This window comes from Porites lutea, chromosome 5 (assembly GCF_958299795.1).
Source record: "Porites lutea chromosome 5, jaPorLute2.1, whole genome shotgun sequence".
Classification (NCBI taxonomy): domain Eukaryota; kingdom Metazoa; phylum Cnidaria; class Anthozoa; order Scleractinia; family Poritidae; genus Porites; species Porites lutea.
Window position 1 is genome coordinate 42,980,385 of NC_133205.1, and position 19,981 is coordinate 43,000,365.

Here is a 19,981-nt window from a genome sequence, read left to right on the forward strand (position 1 = left end):
TATTATATTTCCTGTTCTTTAGGCCTCAATACTGTTGGATTCCGTGCCACCAAAACACTAACCTGGGACCAGGCTCCATTTTCGTTTCGCTTGATAAATAAAATTCTGGTGAAACGGAATTGTTGAAAATTTAGCGCGACCACGTAAGAAACAATGTATGCAAGCTGCTAAAATTGGGCCTATCTTAGGTTAACAAAAGACAGGTGACATCTTTGTAGTTTAGAATATATTTAATATGTTTTAATATTATTGACCTTACTTTACTTCGTATTTACAACATGGAGCTATGAAAAGTGTTCCAAAAATGTCTTCTCAAAAAACGTACTAAAGAATTGTTTTTTAAATTTATGAGTATCAAAGCTATCATTAGATTTATCTGCGCTATCTCAAGTTTTTTCTTCTCTATATGTATAAAAGCTGTGGCGTGTTAAATGATATATTTACATTAGAAAAGATTACACTAGATTTAGAAACAACTTATATCCAAGCATTATACAAAAAAAGATCCTTTAGTCCTTAAATCGTTATCAAAATTGTCTTTACATCGGCAATCCATTTTCCGAAATTGTTATTTGACTGGCGAACTAAACTGGGCAACTTCTGGGTTTGGCGAGGTGATTGACTATTAAAGATAATTCATCGTTATTATTTGGTAAACATTTCTAATAGTCTAATAGTAATAGTTAATGATTGTTACTTGTCTTCTGATTTACTATAATTGCGTATTTTGCAAAGTAAGATACATAGTAAGAGTAGTTAACTAGGAAAATCAGTCAGAAAATTTACTGCTTTTCAGCAAATGTATTGTTTCTTTAAAGCATGAAAATAACTGTACGACAAATTAACTGTTTGTTTTGCAAAACGTTAGAATCCTTCTACTGATATACACCCCGGACTTTACAATGCTTATCCCGGTCTAAAATACATATGAAAACTGAGCTAAATTATATAACAAGGAACAAGAACAAGGAACTCTGAGGTACCTAAGTCCATACACTTACTTCACTTCACTTCAAGTCAGTTGTTTATTTGTTTATTAGTGCTTTCAATCTTCGTTTCTTTTGCCTAAACAGTTTCTCTGACCCAACAAAAATTTTAAACTTATCAAAAAATCCTCATGGATCACATAGTTAGTTCAAATGATCCTCCATAGGAAAATGACAAAATCTAAAAGTGATTATATTATTTATCAAGGTGACCATGAAGAGGCCTGCATTGAAACATTTCTACAAAACTTTTTCAATGAATGTTACCTGAATGTACTTTACACAATCGGCTTCGATAGATGTCCTGAGGGCGCTTTCTATTTGTCAGAACTGATCGGCCAACCTATTCCCATTGTAATAAGAATTTCACTTTAATCAAAAAGTAATCACCCAGATCAGTGAAATACTAAACATAATGCTCAAAGGAAATGGTTTTTCAGCAAAACCTTTAGGAAAAAAAAAAAAAATTTCATTGCCAAAATGTCTGGTGGGTCTGACCATGGTCCAGCCGGCCAGTTTTGACTTTTGGAAAGCGCCTTTAGTTTTCCCACACGAATTCTGAGTTCCTTCGTGATATTCCAACAATGGGCCTTGGAACAATAGCACCCGGGAGAGGCTGAGCCGTGCGTAAAAAGTATTCATGATGAGAATGTTTTCGAAGGGCTTTTTAAGGTTTCGTCCACAAGAGTGGGCATCTTTTGTAAATACATCTCCAGAGTGGTTTGCGGTTTCGTCCACACGGATCCGGCTTAAAACTAGGTTATTTCCAAATGTCCTGATTCATGTGGACAGAGCCTAAGGAACCTACTCGAATGTCTCATGTGTATATCTATGTCTCCTTAAATCCACTTTCCGCATAAACGATATTCCGCAGTCTTCACACGAGAATGGCTTGAACCCCTTATGCTTACGGCAGTGCGTGATTAGATTGGATGACTGGCTGAACGACTTGCCACAAAAGCTACACTGATGAGGCTTTTCCCCTGTGTGAATGTAAGTGTGTTTCTTCATATCGGACTTCTGATGGAATCTCTTGCTGCAAAACTGGCACTCGAAAGGACGCGTGTCGGAATGAATTAACATGTGCGTAGACAGAGTGGAGGATCGCTTGAAGCTCTTTCCACACGCCTTGCATTGGAATGGTTTCTTGTTTGAGTGTACTATCATGTGTTGCTTCAAGCTGATGGAATTATTAAAAACTTTATCACAAATCTGACAGTTATAGAGTTGTTTCGCTCCCTTTGCCTTACGCTCATTTCTCAGACCTTCTATGTTTTCCTCACCATTTTCTGTTTGAAACTCTTCATCAGACTGAGTCGTCTTTAGGCTGGCAGGTCTTTCTCCTTGCGGAATTATTACATTGTATAATCGATACGCCCCTGGCAGGCTAAATGGGGAATTACTTTGAAGGCGCCTCATCTCCGCCCACTGGCGCATCCAGCGCGCAAAGGATTCTGCTCCGCTATGGGGTTGTTGAAGGCAATTCCAGAGAGGAAAAGTAGGTGCTTTCCAGAAAGAACGTTGCTGCTCTATAGGAGACGGAGGAGCTGGTAGATATCGCAGCCCTTCGTCGACTGGATTCGGTAATGCCAGATCTAAAATTCCAAATATAAACTTTAGATTAATTTGGCTTTAAGAGAATACTTGAGATTTCTAAGTGTTCTCTGTTTTCAATCTGTTTCACAAAAATGCTAATATCCATTAAGGTTTCCCCCACCCCCCGCGCTTCTTATTATCTGCTATTGAAGTACTAATGTTAACCAGTTACCGTATTAATGATTCTTAGTGACTGCTGCTTTCACGGTTTTTTATTTTTAATTAGACAATAAGGGTATGTTCACAGTATATCGGATAGCTTTGGCGCCGGCAGGAAAACCATGCCGGATAGAGCTTCTGTTCACGCATAAGAACTGTGATTTCGGCGCGATTCTTAACGGAGCGAAGCTGCACCTCGTTGATCTCTAAAGCAGAGAGTCACGTATGGGATAAGTGTTCGTTTCGTCATGAAAAACTATCCGGTATGGTGTGAAAATAGCACGCGTGGCCTTAATTTTACATCAGAAGCGTGGGAATGAAAAACCTAGGAGGCAGCGTGACCGAGTGGTTAGATCGCTGGACTTGCAAGGATTCGGAGGCCTCGAGTTCAAGTCCCGCTCTAACCCCTAGCTGGATTTGTTCACGGCAGTCCCGAGTTCATATCCTCTACTACGCTTGTAAATAGCCAGCTTGTTTGCCTTCGGCCAGTTGGGATTCTTAACCCTGTTAAGATTGATTTGTTTCAGACGGCACTGGCTCGGGCCCACTAGCATTAGTGATATTCATACTGCCGAGGGTCAGAAGAACGGAATTATTTTTATCATTAATTTATAATAGATCGTTCGCCTTCCAAGGTTAAACCTTTACCATCTTTTTATTATTATGCAAGAAATCATACCAGTTGTAGCAAAAGGCCATCTATCTTGTGATGCTTTCTTTATGTCTGTTGCTGTAAACGACTCATAGTTGGCGACGTTGTTTTGTTCCAAATCCTGCCCATGTTCATTGCTATCACTTTCATCTACAGTAAAGGAGAAACATTCAGACTTTAAAATTAGAGATCTAGAATAATTGAATAAATGACAATTCGATAAGTAAAAACGATTTAGTTGTCGATTTAGTGGTTCTTCCTCTAACATCCCGGATTGAATTGAATATGTTAGTTTTTGAGCCCGGAGGCCGGGGAGATGAAATCGGAGCAACGAAGTGATCCAAAACGCGACTTGTTACCCGCCAATTCAAAGATTGTCTTATCACCAAGCTCCGGTTGTTGAAATGTCGGATAGTGCCACCCACTCAGACAAAAAAACAGTGGATAAAACAATTTGCTCCTCTAATAATTTTCCGCAGGATGGTAATTTATCCAGTGGAAAGCGCTATACAAAGTTTTAATAACCTGGATCACGCACGCAGTCGTCTACCTTGAAGTCACAGGGTGTAGCTTTAACATACCGGTTTCTGGGATAAAACTTGAACATGCGTCTGAAGCTAATTTGACGCAGCTCTTGTTCTTGCTAGCTCATAGATACCGAACGGCATAGATGCAGTTCAGTCCCCCACGACCAGTCTTCGTTACTGATTTTTCTAGCGGTGTATATTTAACTAAAACGATAATTCTTTTCTCATTTTGGGGCCGACTGCATTAAAATAAAATTTAAGGTCTATTAGGATAAGATGCCGAATCTTGTTAAAATCGTAAGACTGCATTTGATTTCAAGTCTGAGGTGGATAAGTCATTAAGTGTAAAAACTTTGTCCAAAGATTTCTTTAGAGAATAGACCACAGCATAAACTACATGTTATTGAGACTCACACTCAAAAAATGATTGATCAATTGCCATTGTTATGTCAGCATTTGAGGCTCTGTATTTATTACAGAAAATCGTTGCAGGTTCGAAATATTTTTAAGGCCGGTTATCATTGATATTTACGAGCAATTGTCAGAGTACAGGAGAAAAACAATGCGTCATTGTAATATATGGTTTTTGGCATTATAAGGAAATGAAGCAAGATAGTTTGAATCGCGTTAACTTTAATCCTTTTGAAGTATTCCGACACGAGAACTTTGGTGCACTGGAGTCACGCACGAGTTTTGTTTATGTTTTGAATCCAGGCTCTGAAGGCTGGAACAAGTAACGCATGCGTGATTAGTACTAATTGACGCCATTTTGAAGTATGACTGGTGTCGGGTTGTTATTTATAATCAAATTTCGACTCTGCTCGCCTTAGAGCCTCCACTAGCTCAGTACTTGGAGCATCAGTAGAACTCGCATGGTTGTGAGTTCGATTCTCTCCTAGAGTTCAGAATTTTATCTGAGTTTTCTGGAGTTAGAATTCTCCTTCTTCCAAAATGTATGAGGTATCCCACAAAAGATGAATTGCGCAATGAAAAACAGGAAATAAACTCAAAACCCTTTTCAAAAGTCATCTTCAACTGAATACTACGTCCAACTCCCAGAAGATAACTATTAGCTAAAGGAAATCTGATAATAATTAGAATTTTACAGCGAAGTCAGTCAAAATCTGGTATCTTTTCTTTGCCGTATTTTTTTACTTCTTAACCACTAAACCTTAAACAATATATGCATATCTGTAATATAACTCCTGTATTTGTTAGGAGGACATGTATTCGTTCATCCGTTCTTTCAAAACTCTCACTAAACCTTAAAAATTATATATCTGTAATATAACGCCTCAGTATTTGTCAGGAATTCATGTATTCGTTCACCCGTTCCCTCAACACTCTGGTTCGCCCCCATTAACAGGTACCACTTATCTTTGAAAAGAATTCTGTCAGCGATGCTGACGGATACGAAACTAATAATTGTAAGATTCATTTCAGATTTCTGGTGTTCAAACTCAGTCTAAATTACAGGTGAAAACTATCGCCGAATGATTTACCTCGGCGCGGACAAATGAATACAATAAGTATATGTTTCAAGTTTAAATCGAGCCTTCACTCGTTTTTCAAAATGAAATCATCAGTTGGATTTAAAAGGCCTTGTTTGGCGTCAAAAGGATCGATATGCTCGTCAGAAAGGTATGTAATAATTCCAAGCTTTTATTCCTGGCAGAAACATTTACTGAAATATGATGAACACGTCTTCAATAACCTAACCACCAAGGTTGTGGATAATAATTGTGATTTAGATAGCTTCCTTTACGAGTCCTCAGAGTGTATTCTATAGTTCGAAGACGGATAACACAGATACTAGACGAAATAAGTAAAAGCAAATTAAAATTAACAGCTCTTTTGCGTTTAAAAGTTTCTTTTCCACTGTTGTTAATTGGACGGAAATGTTGACTGTATACCTATCTATATGGCAATTTTTGTACGTCAGTATGGTTCTTTTATTGAACGGCTCAGACTGGGCAATCTTGCGTCAACCCCAGGAAAACAATTGGCTTGACTATCCAAAACTTTGTTTCCAATCCCATAGAGCTGCCTACATCTGGAATAAAATTCTCCATTTTCAAATTCACAACAATAGAAACTAAACACATTTTAATCTCCGTCCCATCAGTTTTTAGAATTAATAATGCTGGTAAGTTTAATTATTCTTTAGAGAAAACCTGTTGTCGTAAATTACGTACTCAACCTTTCCTTTCATAAAATGTAGCAAAACGAGGATAATTGAATAAAAAATTTTACACCTGGAGAAACTCTGAAGTCCATATGAAAATCAAGTCAATCGACCACCTGGATTGCCATAGTAATTCTCTAATTTGAACTTTGCATAAAATGACTTTGCAGTGTTTCAAAAGATGATGATTGGTAAGTTAAGCATGCATAGCTTTTTCGAATACTTGCGAATTCGTCTAAAATTCTCCTGTCTTCTTTTAAATCGTTCTGATATAAAATGGCTCTGTTGAGCTGAATCAATATTTGAAATAAAGCACCAGAGTTAAAATGCCTTTAAAAGAGTTGGTAAAGTCAGTGAAGATGCGACTGTCTAGTGAATCTTCCCAGAAATCTTTCTTATTGCAGTGATAAACTTGAATACGTTATTAGCAGAGAGATCTCTTTTTCGGTGATATTCTTGTACTAAATCTAATGTAAATATTTTCATTTAGGCTTTGCTTGGATTTTATCCACTAGAGTAAGTTTTAAGTGCTCTTCTCGATCATAAATATTTGAATTGTAAGAGAAAAACATATTTAAACGTACCGATTTTTTTCTTCCCATGTCCACCATCGATTTCTAACTTAATTGACGATACGCACGGCTTTATGAGAAATGATTTCGGCATCGTTGAGCTATACAAAATTGAACTAAAATAACGCAGTTATGTTCTATTTGACAAAACAATAGAAACCTAGGGTGTGGTTACATAGATTTAACAGAGATGTTACGCAAATATACTTTCACGTGATTGGGTAGGACAAAAGCGTTTAACAGTCCGTTGTTGTTTTAAAGGCTTGAGAATAGCTATTCATCGAGAATGTGAATGTGAAACTTTACTTGCAAAAGTATTTGCTTGTAGGGCCGGTGTATCCATTAGTAGCTTCTGCTTCGGTATTGGGCTCAGTTTCATCGGGTTTACCATTTGAAAAGCATTATCCGTTACTTAAAATCGGCGTGCTACTCATTAGCACGATCTCTTGAAAATCTCAATGAGGAAGCAATATTGCCGGAGTTGTTCACTCATTTCTAGGGTGTTGTAAACTTGGCAGATCTACAACTTTCCCAAATTTGCGCGTTTTGCCAAAGAAATCGGTTTATTTTTTTGCCTCATGTACATAGTCCCACTGATGAAGGCAAAATTACCTGGCTCTCCTTAAACCAATGTATGATTATTATCCACATAATTCAGTCTGTGTACTTGGCAAGCAATTTAGAAATCCACGAGGATATATGCGTGGCCTTGGTCTTCCGAAATCCAGATAACGAGAAACCTAGATGGTTACCCATGACAAATAACTGATAAGGGCTGATGGAGTCTATATGATGAAAAATCTTTCCCAATTTTCGGCCCTTCTCCGTAAAATAAATGTAATTAACAGTTTTAAGATTTGGAAACGTTTCTTTTCCAAATTCTATCAGTTTTCAGCTTTAAGAAGTTTTTGGTACATTTCTTTTCATTCAAAGTAGTTTTGCCCTGAGAAATGTTGCGTTAAAAAAGCTTCCACGCCTCCTGACAATTAAGATGACTATGCCAGTCCTCATTCATTCAATTGTATTTTGGTATAATACACTCAGGGAAAACTTTCCAGGCGCATTTCTAAAACCAAGTGCTAAAAACATCACGTCTTTGATGGCAATTCCACACAGATCTCTCGGTTAACTGTTTCGGTTCTAACAGCCATCTGTAAACCAGGTGGAGATTTGCAATTCTTAAAAAACATTTCATTTATTGAAGTTCTTTGAACTCTTCTCGAGATTTTATGTATAAGATCTGAGTCTAATTTTTCACGAGTACAAAATATTTTATTAGAATGTTTAATTATAAATTTAATTTAACTAGAGAATCAGAGTATTTTTAAGAAGCAACATGCTGACTCAAAGCAGAAATTTAGTTTTTTTTTTGTCTTGTAATACTTTCGTTCAATTGCCTGCTGACTGTGAAGACCCACTTGAACCGTGATGAAGTTCGAAGCTGTTAATTAAACGTAAAACTTAGGTATGTTCGGGATGATTTCTAAACAAACAGAGCCGACAGGTTTCAAGTTAATAATTCTCTTTTCGTGCAGTCAGGAGCCGAAATCAGTCTGGTTTCGTATAGGTACTATTGAGAAACTATAAAATAAAAATCATTAAAATAAAAGAACTGTAACCTGTCAACACAATAAATTTTAAACTAAAAATTGGCAACAAAGTGCCTTTTTAGATTTTGAGTCTTTTACCGGATGCATTTAAGCATGTACACAGTTAAAACGAGAACAGGTGCTAAAATGAATTAAAAAAGTGTCCTATGATGTTTGTTTGCAAATTTAAAATGTGTTCAGCAAATCGTGAAAATCTCCGGAAAATCTCTCAGCACAGAGAGTTTCAGGTTAGCTCAAAGTAGCATTTCATCACGATTCAAGTTCTTTTGACATTAAAATTCCGATGAACTTTTTTCTTTTCCATCGATGCCTAATTACGCTGAAAGTTATCAATCTATTTATTGTAGTTTTTGTGTCGTAGGCGTGACATTAAAGAAGCCTTATATTGAAAGCCATTACATTATCAGCCCAATTCGGCAGGTTAGAACGGCAGACTTGTTTTAAAATTTCCCAGGAAAAGTAACTCTTTGTAGACTTTCATAATCACGTTTAGTTTTTGAAAAACATCACCAACAATCCTGCTTAATATTATATATTCAATAAAGACAGGAGCCGTCATAAATTTTCTATAAAGATGAGTTTTTTTTCAGTTCTGCCAGATTTAATAAAAATCAGGAGGTTTATCCGACTTACTGGCAATTATGTAAAAGACTGCTTCCAAGTTCTTGTCAGAGCAAGGTCACGTTATTAAGGACAAAAATCAAGTTTGTTGAGAAATGCCTCCTAGAGAGGCATAGCTTTAGAAATATAACACTAAATCTGTAACTGAATTGGTAAAACAGCGTGGTATACAATGGTGGCAACGAGCCAGTTTATCTATAAAGCACGCTTGGTACAAAGAAAACGCCGCCGCACGAAGAAAACATTGCGCTGAAAAAAAGAACAAAAGATAAATCGTGAATTTAACGCCTTCAGATGTTTACTTCGGGACTTGATAAGTCAAGAATGTGATTGCTCTGAAATTGAGAAAAGGAAGGAATGAGAAAAAAGAGAAAAATCTGCAATTTAAATTGATTGTTTCAATCAAGAAGGTACGAAATATCGCTTTGAAAATCAGTACAGATAGAATTGTGGAGAGAGTTACTAACAAAACATCCACCAAAATAAACCACTGCAGCCACTAAATGTTTTTTTTAGCAATTTTTTGGAATATATACAGAGCTAGCAATCTTTTGTTGTTACGTATCTGACCATTAGTAAAGTTATTTTCTAAACTAATGAAGCCAATAGATATATTGGCAAATGCAAAAAAAACGCGTAGCATATAATGGCGGTAAGGGGTTGTTTGCCAAGAATTTAAGTTTCCCTTACTAAATTCTAGTAACTAAGAGCAATGCGGTTTTTCATTGTGAATTTAATCCACCCCCAGCTATGGTCTAGAGGCTAAAAAAGCCCAATAAATTGTAAAGAATCAAACAGTGAGCTCTAAAAATTTAGTATTTGCTATTTAAAAGACAAGAAGGTTTCGCTCTCATTTTCAGTCCTAGATTAAAGGGTAAAAAAGCATTAGTTGGATAGGAACCATAAGGTCTCCAAAAAACGTCACGGATTTTTGATAAATACCCTTTCAATTTTAGGAGATGTAAAATATCATTTCTTGGGTCTTAAGTATTAGTGTATATGTGACATGCTAATGTTTTCAGCCTAAGAAATGTCCCTGTGATTTAATAAAAATTTAAACCAATTTATTCCGTTTTTTGCTGTAAGATGTTGTGAAACGCAATGTCCGAAATGTTCTCTTTCAAGTGGAATGCTCAGGGGATTTTTCGGAATCATTTTAAGACTTTTGGGCTACTACACAGGAGCGCTTCTAAAGCTATCACTGCTTTGTGTGAGTGCTTTTTCTTGTACTTTTGTGTGCATGGAGATGTGTTGATAGAATCAGATTCACATTTTATACACTCTTAATGCCAATGCAAGTCAAATGACTGACCTGTATTGATGGTGCGAGCTATTATTGAGCACTATTTGCTAACAGTTTGACCATTTTTATCGTTCTACCTTTCAAAACCTCGTTTTATAGTGTAAACAGCCATTAGAGCAAGAATGACTCCAGTTTTTGTACTTCGAGTTGAAAAATTTTGAAACCACCAATAGCAAATATTTCTAACTCGACATAAATTTATTTCTGGTGGGCTTTGGGAACTCGTCCATCACTGAGTGGTCCTCAATTTGTTGTTATTTTTACGTTTTCCCGTCTTGAGGCTCCCATTTTTCTGTGTATTTTGTTTGGTTAACATTTAAGTTAAGTTCCTTGTCATTATCATATATTCCGCCACCGTAAAGATATCGAAGGAATCTGTAAGAAATTGTCAAGCGTCCAGTAAGGTAGTACATGTTTGTGTGCCAATTTCATGATTAAGAAAAAAAAGAGCGGAATTTAGATTTGTATACTCAAAATATAGTCTTATGTTTGAAGCCTAAGGTGTTTTGCAGAAGGGTGTTCTAAAAAATAGGACACCCAGCAGATTCTTATTTAGGAAAACACAGAGTTAGTCAGTTTTTGTTAATTGAACTGAAAAACTCGCGGATTAGGAAAACGGATATCAGCAAAAGTCCAGAAGAAAAATAAAAGCGAATGGAAGGGGGAAAAGTAGAAAATGGGGTTTTAACGCCTCAAAAAGGTGTGGTCAATTGAGATGAAGTTGCTAATTAAAATCATCTTCAAAATGATACATTTCCAGCCGTCTAACAGGTTTTATTTCAAAATTTCTTTAATTTCTTTTCCAAGGCCAAAAACGCCAAGGTTACCCCCAAAGGGGAGGTGCCATTATTTTAAACCTTTTTTAGCAGAATTGTATTGCCCTTTTTTTCCCCTTCCCTTATTTCCTAGAATGGAAGTTCCCACGATGATAATCGTCATCGAGTATTGAAAGTTAAAACTTTATTATCCCAGTCTTAAGAATCGATTATAATAGCTCTTCACAAACATGTTGCATTTAGCGGGCCTCTGTTTATCTTAATTAAATATGAAATCGCGCTGGGTGAGCAATGTTGGAATCCAATTTAAATATGACGTTTCAAACATTTTATTAAACGGGCAAATCAGTTTTTAATTCAATGAAAGTAAAATGAAAATGGTGATTTTAGCTTGGATTTAATGCGTCAGCTAATGGTCTTTTCGGAAACTGTGAGTTTTCACTTTCGTGGGGAGTTGAAAATTTAATTAAAAATAGTTCTGGAAAAGGTAACTTGAGACATTTCAACACAACTAGTTGCAGTTTGACAAAGAACGAAGATTGCCACCGGTAAATGGTAAACAAAATTTTGGGCTAAAAATCAAAAGGCGAGTTTGCCAAAGTATTCTCGCGTGTCCTAAACTAAATCGATAAAATTAGAGCATGGATCGCGCGTCATATAAAGCTTGAACCGTTTACAGATATTTCTTTAGTGTAAATTACCCAGATGTTTGAATTTAGTTGAGTAGCCTTAAGTTAAACGCTGTGATTGTCTTTTATAACAGGCTACCCTAAAATTATTTTGTCTTAGGGTTTTAAAAGATCAGCTAAATAAGATACCAGCTCATAAAATATACTGAAAAAAATAAGTTGAAGTTACCTTCCGATTCTGTCTCGCTATTTGAAGTAGCATCAGAATCGGAGCCATTTTCAGAAATTTCTTGCGCAGCGATCGCATCTTCATCAGTCTTTGTCGGCGATAACCCGGAGGTTTCAGTTTCGGGCAGAGAACTGTTTTGCTTTTCTAAACAACAGACAAAACCAAGTAGGCACATTATTGAATCTAAACATATACAAAACAAATCAACCGCGGATCATAATTAAATAGACAAGATTTAAAATTCTCTTTTCTCTTTAGCAAATTTGCGTGTTAATCAAAGAAGAGCGCCAAATCTGCTCTGATGAGTTAGGGAAAATGAGATCTATGATGCGTAACTTTAAACAGGTACCAGGAGAAGTTAACTGTGAAGTGCGCAAATCATTACAAGAAGCCGAACCCTAGAAAATCACAACCTGTTCAGTACTGTATTTACCTTGCTCCTTTCCTGTCTCAACACCCTGCGGAGAAACATCGCTGGAAATTACAGCAGGCTTCGTTCGCACGAGAAAAGCTCTTGGCATTTTGATTTTGCTCCTTTCTTTGCTTGCAGTGTTCGTTCTGAATAAGAATGACCGTAGAGGTTTCCTCGGAATGTAACGGGCGTGATGCAGATAGTAGGTTTGTAGACGAGGCAACACTGAGCCTGTTTATGGGCTATTAATGGTTGGTGCTTGTAGGGAATTAAAATTCAGGGATACGTTTAAGATTTGCAACCTCACCTGGCAGAAATCGGACAGGTGCATATAGCTTGCAAATTGTCCAAAAATTCTACGTGGTTTTATCTGCGCCCACCTGCTTAATAACTATGCGTTTGGACGACTTGTAAGATGAGTCTCCATTTACTTAACGCAGGGCACGCAGACATATCACTGACACCTTATGGACAGATTCTGGCGGGAATTTCTGTGTTACCGCCCAATTTCCCGGAGATACCTAACAGTATGTAGTAAGGTGTCTGATTTCCGTCTTCCGCTTGATTCATTTCTAAACAGAGCTTGTTTGTTTCGTTTCACTATAAATATGGACTTGCGCGAGTCTCTTTGTTGTGCAAATCATGGAACAAGATGGCGTCTTTAATTATTAATTAAACGGCACTCTAAAAATTGAGAGTGAAACCGCGGATATTCCAAGCAGTGACAACGGGTGATTTTCCGGCATTAAATCAGTCTACTTTTGCCATTAGGTTTTGATCCATACTTTTGATGCAAACTTTTAGAAAGGTACAACTTTAAGGAAACGCCTATGAATTTTTTACTGTTATTGCAGGAGAGGCCGTTTTGTTTATAGAGGAAATGTCTACTTAGTTTTCTCGGTATCAAAGAGCCATGAAAACGAAACGTTAAGTGACCTTGCTTGTTTCATTTTCTGTTAAAAAATTAGTGACATTTTATCGAATAAGAGATGGGGAATAAAGCACTTTACTCAATCAAATAGTTACGTACAATCACTTGCACTTTCTAATAAGCTGTTGTCACGTACATCGTGGGAGGAAACTGCTTCCTTTCATATTGAGATTGGATTCCCAGTCTAGCATTTCAACCAAGTCACGATCAACAAAATCTAGTTCACTCATGCTTAGAGAGAGTCAATAAACTACATTTCTGAATAACTGTCTATTCATATTGCCTTGAACCAACCAGCTCTGATACTTCTTTGCAGAAGCTAATCTTTGTGAGACGTTGCGCAATAACTGGTAAATTATCATTAGAAGCGCATACACTTTAATTCTCTGATAAGGTCTGAAAACACTGTAACAAAAACCGGCAAACTACTGTTTAAGTAATTTATAGTTACACACTAATAACTTTATTCGGTTTAACTAAAATTATAGCATTAAATGATTCCCTTAAGTCGCTTAAATAAATCGTGAGCTCTAAGAACTGGTCGTTTTGAAATAAGAGTATTGTAGGGTGGTGAATATTTTGCTTGCCTTTGTGCACGTAACTTATTCTTGATAAAAAGTGTTTTTTTATGTATAAGAAGCGAATACGTGCAAGATTTCAAGCTTTTCTTGCTTTTCTTTAATCTCATTTCCCAGCTATATATACTTTGGGTGCAAATATCCAATTCTGCCGTCACTCAGTTAGTTACATGCCACTCTTTACCGTTTATCGCTTTCATTATGGTGTGCTCGATTTACCTTATACTGGAGTGAAAATTATCGAAACGATTGCTAGTATCAACTCCATTCCATCGGAAATTAACAACCCCTAAAGTGTATTACACGTCTGAGTGCATGTTCATTCATGTGGAGTGGTATACATGTATGTTGTACATTTCAGAATATGAAGGGTATTATGCTTGGACTATGTGTGTGATAACTGGTGATATAGTACTGCAAATAGACCATGTAGAGTTCCTGTTGCGAAATATTCTGACCACAATGCAGTCTTTCTTCTTGCCTAACACCAATATCCACTCATCTAATCACGTTTCATGTTGAAAGGGCTGATATTGAGATAAATACGGGTAGCTTAATAGCATGTGCCAGATTATTACATTTCCATAAATAAGGAAGATTTTAAAATTGGTTGACTTCACAGTTATTTTGTCACAAAGTTTGAATGGATGCATTTTATTTAACTTTCTTCCAACATGGTTGCCAATGAGATTGCAAAATTTAATAGTTCACTTAATATAATAATCATTTTTCTTTTCAGGTTGATGTAAGTTTATCTTCACTTGGCAGTTTATTTCTCATATTTCTTGTGCTAACTAAAAGGAAGACCAGACGCAACTGAGTTTCGTTAGTTTTCTCGGCTTGCCTTCTCAAGTTCAAAAGCAGTCGCCAAATAAAGCGAAAGAAAAGAGAGAAACCCCTTCAATCGATGACAGTTAAAGCCAAAAGCTACTGTAAGTGCTGCTAAATCTAAATAAACTCTTGAGATGTTTTCTTTCTTGTTAATGTTGAATAGCATAAACTCAATGTTGATTTGCATATTGGGAAAACTAAAAGAGTGGTACTAACTGTAAACAAAAAGATTTAACTTAACTTCAGTTGATGTTAATTGAAAACTGCTTGCCTTAATTCACCCTCAGAAATCCAGGAGAAATTAATTGGCGAGCGATACAAGTATGCAGCGGCCAAGATCACTGCAAAATTAACAAGGAGAATTTGAAAGCCAACATGACATACAGTTTCGCCAAATGGAATTAGGAAATTCAGTTGCTGCTATAATTGGCTCGGTGAGATGGAAAGCCCAGGAAAGCAGTAACAGGAAATAAAACAACCAAGGCCTGTACTAAATACAATGGCCTTGACAACTAGTACATTCACAGAGCAAAAAGAAAACCCCCAAGGAAACTGATGTTATCATAAGATGAGGAGAACAGGGAGGTGTGAGCAATCAGAAATAGTTTTTTACAGTTTTTTATTTCTTGTTTCCATGATTCACCTTAAGGTGGGATTGTCCATTATTCAAATATAGTACACGTTAAGACATCTTAAGCAAGTAACGCATTTCATGTAGTCTCAGTCCATTATCTTCAAGCATATGCAACCTCTTTGCGGGATAGAAATTAACCTAACTCCAGATCTGGTTTTTTAAATACAAATTCTCTTCTACTATTAACTTAGGAACCGTAGCTCAAGCGTGGCCATAGTTTAACTCAGCTTGTTTAGAAATGGAAGAACCCCTTGATTGCCACACCCAAAATTTTCGAATAATAGTGTAGTGATGTCAATGATCACCGTTCTGCTCGAAAATAAGTCTATCATGCCTAATTGTAATGTTCGTTCGGATATCTAAGTCCAATTTGTCTTCAGAGTTTAGAGGCACCCTGATTATTCATTACGATGTTATGGGTCCAATTAAATGATTCCGTTCGTGAAAACTGGTTTAATTCGGTCCAGAATCAGGCGTTCCCCCGACACTTGTCAAGGCTGACATATAGTGAAGTCGTATAACACCTATGTAATTACATTGTACAACAAGGATGCAATTTGCTAGCCTGCGTGTAAGCCCTCCATTTGAGGGAGACCCGGAGAAGTTAAGCGCTAGAGGCACGAGGGGGAAACTCGTGCGGCACGCTTCGCTCCACACCCAAAATGGATATTGCACTGATATTTGCTATCTCAACAGTTATTTCATATCTTTTCCATTTCCTTTCATGTTCAGAAGACACAATCTAGACGTGGCTCAGGTAACATCAAGCTCTGAGAAGTCATTGATTTGGCTGCACAGGAAAAAAGAACTTCTGGTCAAAACATAAGTTTGCAAAGTCATTGTTGCTATAAAAAGCACCCCGATGGACATGACTGTGCCTTCTTAAGTCCACTTTGCGATAAAACGCTCTTCCGCACTTCTGACAGGCAAACGGCTTAAATCCAAGATGTTTGCGGCTGTGTGTAATAAGGTTTGAAGACTGACTGAAGCACTTGCCGCAATGTCGACATTTGTGCGGTTTTTCGCCAGTATGAACAAGCATGTGCTTCTTCATGTCTGACTTCTGATGAAATCTTTTTGCACAGTATTCACACGAGAAGGGTCTGATGTCAGCATGAATCAACATGTGCGTGGATAGAGTTGACGAGCGTTTAAAATGCTTTCCGCAAGTTTGGCATTCGAATATCTTTACAGAAGAGTGGGTTTTTCGGTGCTGCGCAAGGCTGACGTAATGACTGAAGGTTTTACCGCACGTTACACATCCGTACGGACGGCTTCCGGCGTGTGTACGTCGTACGTGTACCTCCAGACCATGCGGTGTGCAAAATAGTTTCTGACACGTGTTGCATGTAAACGTCTCCTGGCTGTTGGAGGACCGCTGACTAACTACACTTTGCAAATTTCCAGCTTCATCAATTTTCGCACCTTCCGGATTGAACGTGATTTTCCTGACATCTATGGACAGTTTAGGTCCAGAAAGCTCCTTGCCTTTAACACGGGAAAAGTCCAACAGTTTTGAATCATTGTGCTCTGCCAACAAACCTTTTCCTGTTGCTAAACTGAAGGGAAAGTCTTTGCTTTCTTGAAGCTTTGTATCTAAGAAAAGAAATTGAGATCAGCTTTATGTGAAAACTAATGTTGCAGGTATGATTGATTTTTTTTTCATCGTTTGGATAATCTGTGCATGTTTTATGTCAACAAACGAGGTAATATTTCTAGTAATATTTGCACTAAGAGTTAAGATTGTTTGTAGACAAGCTGCTTATATGCTTCCGTTTCGTACTATCTTTATAACTGCAAAGCTGCTGTGAGGATAACAAAATGTGAATGTAAAATGGGAATAATGAAGGTAGGAAACGTTAACAACGGCTTCTCTATACTTAAGAGGCTCAATAACTGCACTAAGTCTTCAAGTATTGCAGCTCAACTACTCTCTTAGTTTTTCAAAATTTATCCGCAGGCAAGCGATTCCTTAACCAATAACCGGAGAAAATGGCATTATTATAGCACGTACTTAGGGTTGTATCAATCACATTATATCATTGCTTTGTGCGAGGGAGCCAGCTCAAGTGGATAGCGCCCCCGCCCTGTGTTTGGGAGGTCATAGGTTCGAATCCTGTCGCGTACTCAGATTTTTTCTTTGTCCCGTGCTCGTGACATGCTTACCATTTCATTTTCACAGGAGTAGAATAGTTATGCTAAAGTTTGTCCAGTTTTTTAAAAAAATAGTTTGTCCAGTTACTGGATCATTATTTTTGAGGTAGATTAACTTTTCTGACCTGGGCCTGGTGCTGCAGGGTAGTTTAAGAACTACTTCAGACGTTCCAGTTCTCGCGCAAGATATTCACGTATTTGGTTTAAATAGAATATTGTACGTAAAGAAAGTCCAGTTCAAAACTTTCTTATCACTTTGATCTTCACAACTAGGACAGATGATGTCCGGCAACAACTTACAACTTATCATATAAACAGCCTGAAAAAAAAATATGCAACTGTTGTTGCTTAGACAGATTCGCTTAAAGGCAACTACTTTTCACACGGGCCAAACAGTTTTAGTTATCATGCTAATAGCCTTTTTGTATTCATTTTTACTCTTAATTCTTTTTAAACAAGTTAAAAAGCTGATCGTTTTCAAAATGTCCTCACTGTCGTTCGTCTGATAAAGGACTAGAGCTGTGAGTTCAGAAAATACGAAATTAGTCTAGGCAGGCATGGCAGGGCTTGGTCTTAATTCCGGTGAAGGTTTGAAAGGTTCAATATTCAGATTTTTTCTGAAAGATCAAATCTGGCCAGCCTTAAGCAAACGGCTGGATCCGAGATTTACAGGTAAAAATTCTGTACATTACACGAGGCCTCTCTGTTTGCAATCAAACGGCATTAAGTGAAGCTTTATCACCGTTTAAAAAAAGTGCTTTCTAGTTGGAGAATCTGCTAACTCTTTTTTGCTATGAAAATATATCCTCTTGCCTACGTTATGTTTCAAAAAAACCTTTGTACAAAGTCGGATTTTTTTTATAATTCAATCATGGTTGTTGTTAAAGTTGACGCGCCTTGCTCTCGATTCAGTAGTGTTTTATTTTTTATTGATCAAAGGATCGCATTACACAGGTCAAGCTGGAATCAGCTGTCCTCAAGGACAACGCCTCAACTAGCATTCTGATTCTCAATTCAAGTGAAAATGTGTTTGGTTCACTAATACTTTGTCCCGAAGCGTGGAGCTTAACATTTCAAAGGGAATAAGCATTGAAATTTTTGAATTAATGCTAGGTTGCTGCTTGAATGAAGCAGGTGAGGAAATCTTTTGTTTCCTTTTCAATCACATGCTATTTACTCAGTGGACTTAGCTTATTAAGCAGATTAACTTCTCGAAAAGTATATTCAACGATTTGTAGTCTCTCAATCCGTTTTAAATCAGTTTCGTCCAAGCAGAATGCAAAAAAAAAATTGTTTTCACACGGTCGGCAGAGCAAAAAGTCTACAATTTAAGCTCGTGTCAACCTGACAGGTAAATATCGGCTTATATTGCCCTCCTGCCGATTAAAATCTTCAATAGTACCGGAACTTTTTCAACGGTGTAAGAGCAAATACTAAATCAAAATTTTCTTTATGAAGTTAGCCACTGTCGTACAAATAAGAGGACTTTTCACCTTTGTTTGCTGTTTTGTTAGCTTAAGCTTGGATTGATTCATTTGATTGAACAAAATCTCATATCCGGATAAAGACAAACGATCTTTAGAGTGTACGTTAAAAACTGTGATTTTTTTTAGGAAATCATAATTCTCAGGAAATCAAATTTTTTCAGTTCCCTCGGTCGGGTGTAAACCAAACAAAAGACAATTTCAAAGAAATAAAAACTTTTCGAGAGAAGCAATAAATTATTAACACAGACTTGAAAAAATAGAAATAATTATAAATATTTTTTCCAGTGCTTTGAGGACGTTTCTTCCACCCGTTGCAATTTTGATAACTTTTTTTGTTTTTTTTGCGTAACTTTCGGCTTACGACACCTAGTATGTTACAGTTTTTTTCTTTCTCATATACTTAAACTATAAAAAATCCACAAGGCCAGACATAGCTTGTTGTATCGTGCGACATAAATCACAAAACCATTTATCACAAAATCATTCCTTTTTTCTTCGCTCGTTGTCTTTTCACAAGAAAATTTTGCAATTAATGACTGCACTCAGACTATGCTCCTCAATGTTACGAATTAAAACTCCTTTAACTACGCCCCAAAACAAGAAAAATTCGTTAATTTTAATTCAAAGCGTACTTATAGATGATGTATAAAAGTTGTTTTTGGTACTTAGTAAAATGCAGGAAAATTATCGTCTCTAAACTCCAAACCATTCAGTACCAAGGTTAAAAGAAAAAAAAATCGTTTGCTTACTATGAATCTCCCGGTGGGTTGCTGCTTCTGTGGTACGTCCTCTACGCATTCGAACTAGAAATGATTTTGGCATGATGTGCTTTATCGTTGGATCAATACACCGGCTTCGTCGTCTTTCTTGTCCTTGACGAGTAATTGCGGAACTATTGTTGGGTGAATGCTTATATCTCTTCACCTTGTGTGCGCTTTGACGGGTTTGAGAGCTGTATGAACTGGCTATCAAATTTATTTCAATCAATCAGGGAGAGCAAATGTTACAGTAATTAAACACAACACCTGAACTCCTTCTGTGATTAGCAAGGCTTGATTTCTTTGCTTCAATGTGATTGGCTGCCCCGTCACAGATTGCATGATGTTAAT

General features: G+C 37.0%; 2 protein-coding genes across 3 annotated transcripts; both read right to left on the bottom strand.

The window, feature by feature from the left end:
• Positions 1–234: 234 nt before the first annotated feature.
• LOC140938513 (uncharacterized) lies at positions 235–12,808 on the bottom strand. 2 transcript variants are annotated; one of them, XM_073387996.1, is made up of 5 exons: positions 12,565–12,808; positions 12,279–12,403; positions 11,846–11,989; positions 3,421–3,543; positions 235–2,581 (listed from the first exon to the last, which is right to left on the bottom strand). In XM_073387996.1, the coding sequence occupies exons 2-5, from the start codon at positions 12,364–12,366 to the stop codon at positions 1,791–1,793; spliced, it is 1,146 nt and encodes a 381-aa protein (XP_073244097.1). In that variant the 5' UTR covers positions 12,367–12,403; positions 12,565–12,808; the 3' UTR covers positions 235–1,790. The 2 variants fall into 2 exon arrangements, with proteins under 2 accessions (XP_073244097.1, XP_073244096.1); XM_073387995.1 differs by having other exon boundaries at positions 12,279–12,808.
• A 3,099-nt stretch (positions 12,809–15,907) lies between these two features.
• On the bottom strand, positions 15,908–19,694 carry LOC140938414 (uncharacterized). The gene is made up of 2 exons (XM_073387900.1): positions 19,622–19,694; positions 15,908–16,827 (listed from the first exon to the last, which is right to left on the bottom strand). The coding sequence occupies exons 1-2, from the start codon at positions 19,692–19,694 to the stop codon at positions 16,010–16,012; spliced, it is 891 nt and encodes a 296-aa protein (XP_073244001.1). The 3' UTR covers positions 15,908–16,009.
• Between the last annotated feature and the right edge of the window lie 287 nt (positions 19,695–19,981).

Coding starts and splice junctions, on each gene's coding strand:
- LOC140938513 (XM_073387996.1), bottom strand. CDS start 12,366: ATGCCAAGAGCTTTTCTCGTGCGAACGAAGCCTGCTGTAATTTCCAGC. Junction 3,544..11,845: donor TAGCGAGACAGAATCGGAAG/GTAACTTCAACT, acceptor CCTTTACTGTAG/ATGAAAGTGATAGCAATGAA. Junction 2,582..3,420: donor ATGGCCTTTTGCTACAACTG/GTATGATTTCTT, acceptor TTGGAATTTTAG/ATCTGGCATTACCGAATCCA.
- LOC140938414 (XM_073387900.1), bottom strand. CDS start 19,694: ATGCCAAAATCATTTCTAGTTCGAATGCGTAGAGGACGTACCACAGAA. Junction 16,828..19,621: donor AACCCACCGGGAGATTCATA/GTAAGCAAACGA, acceptor TTCTTTTCTTAG/ATACAAAGCTTCAAGAAAGC.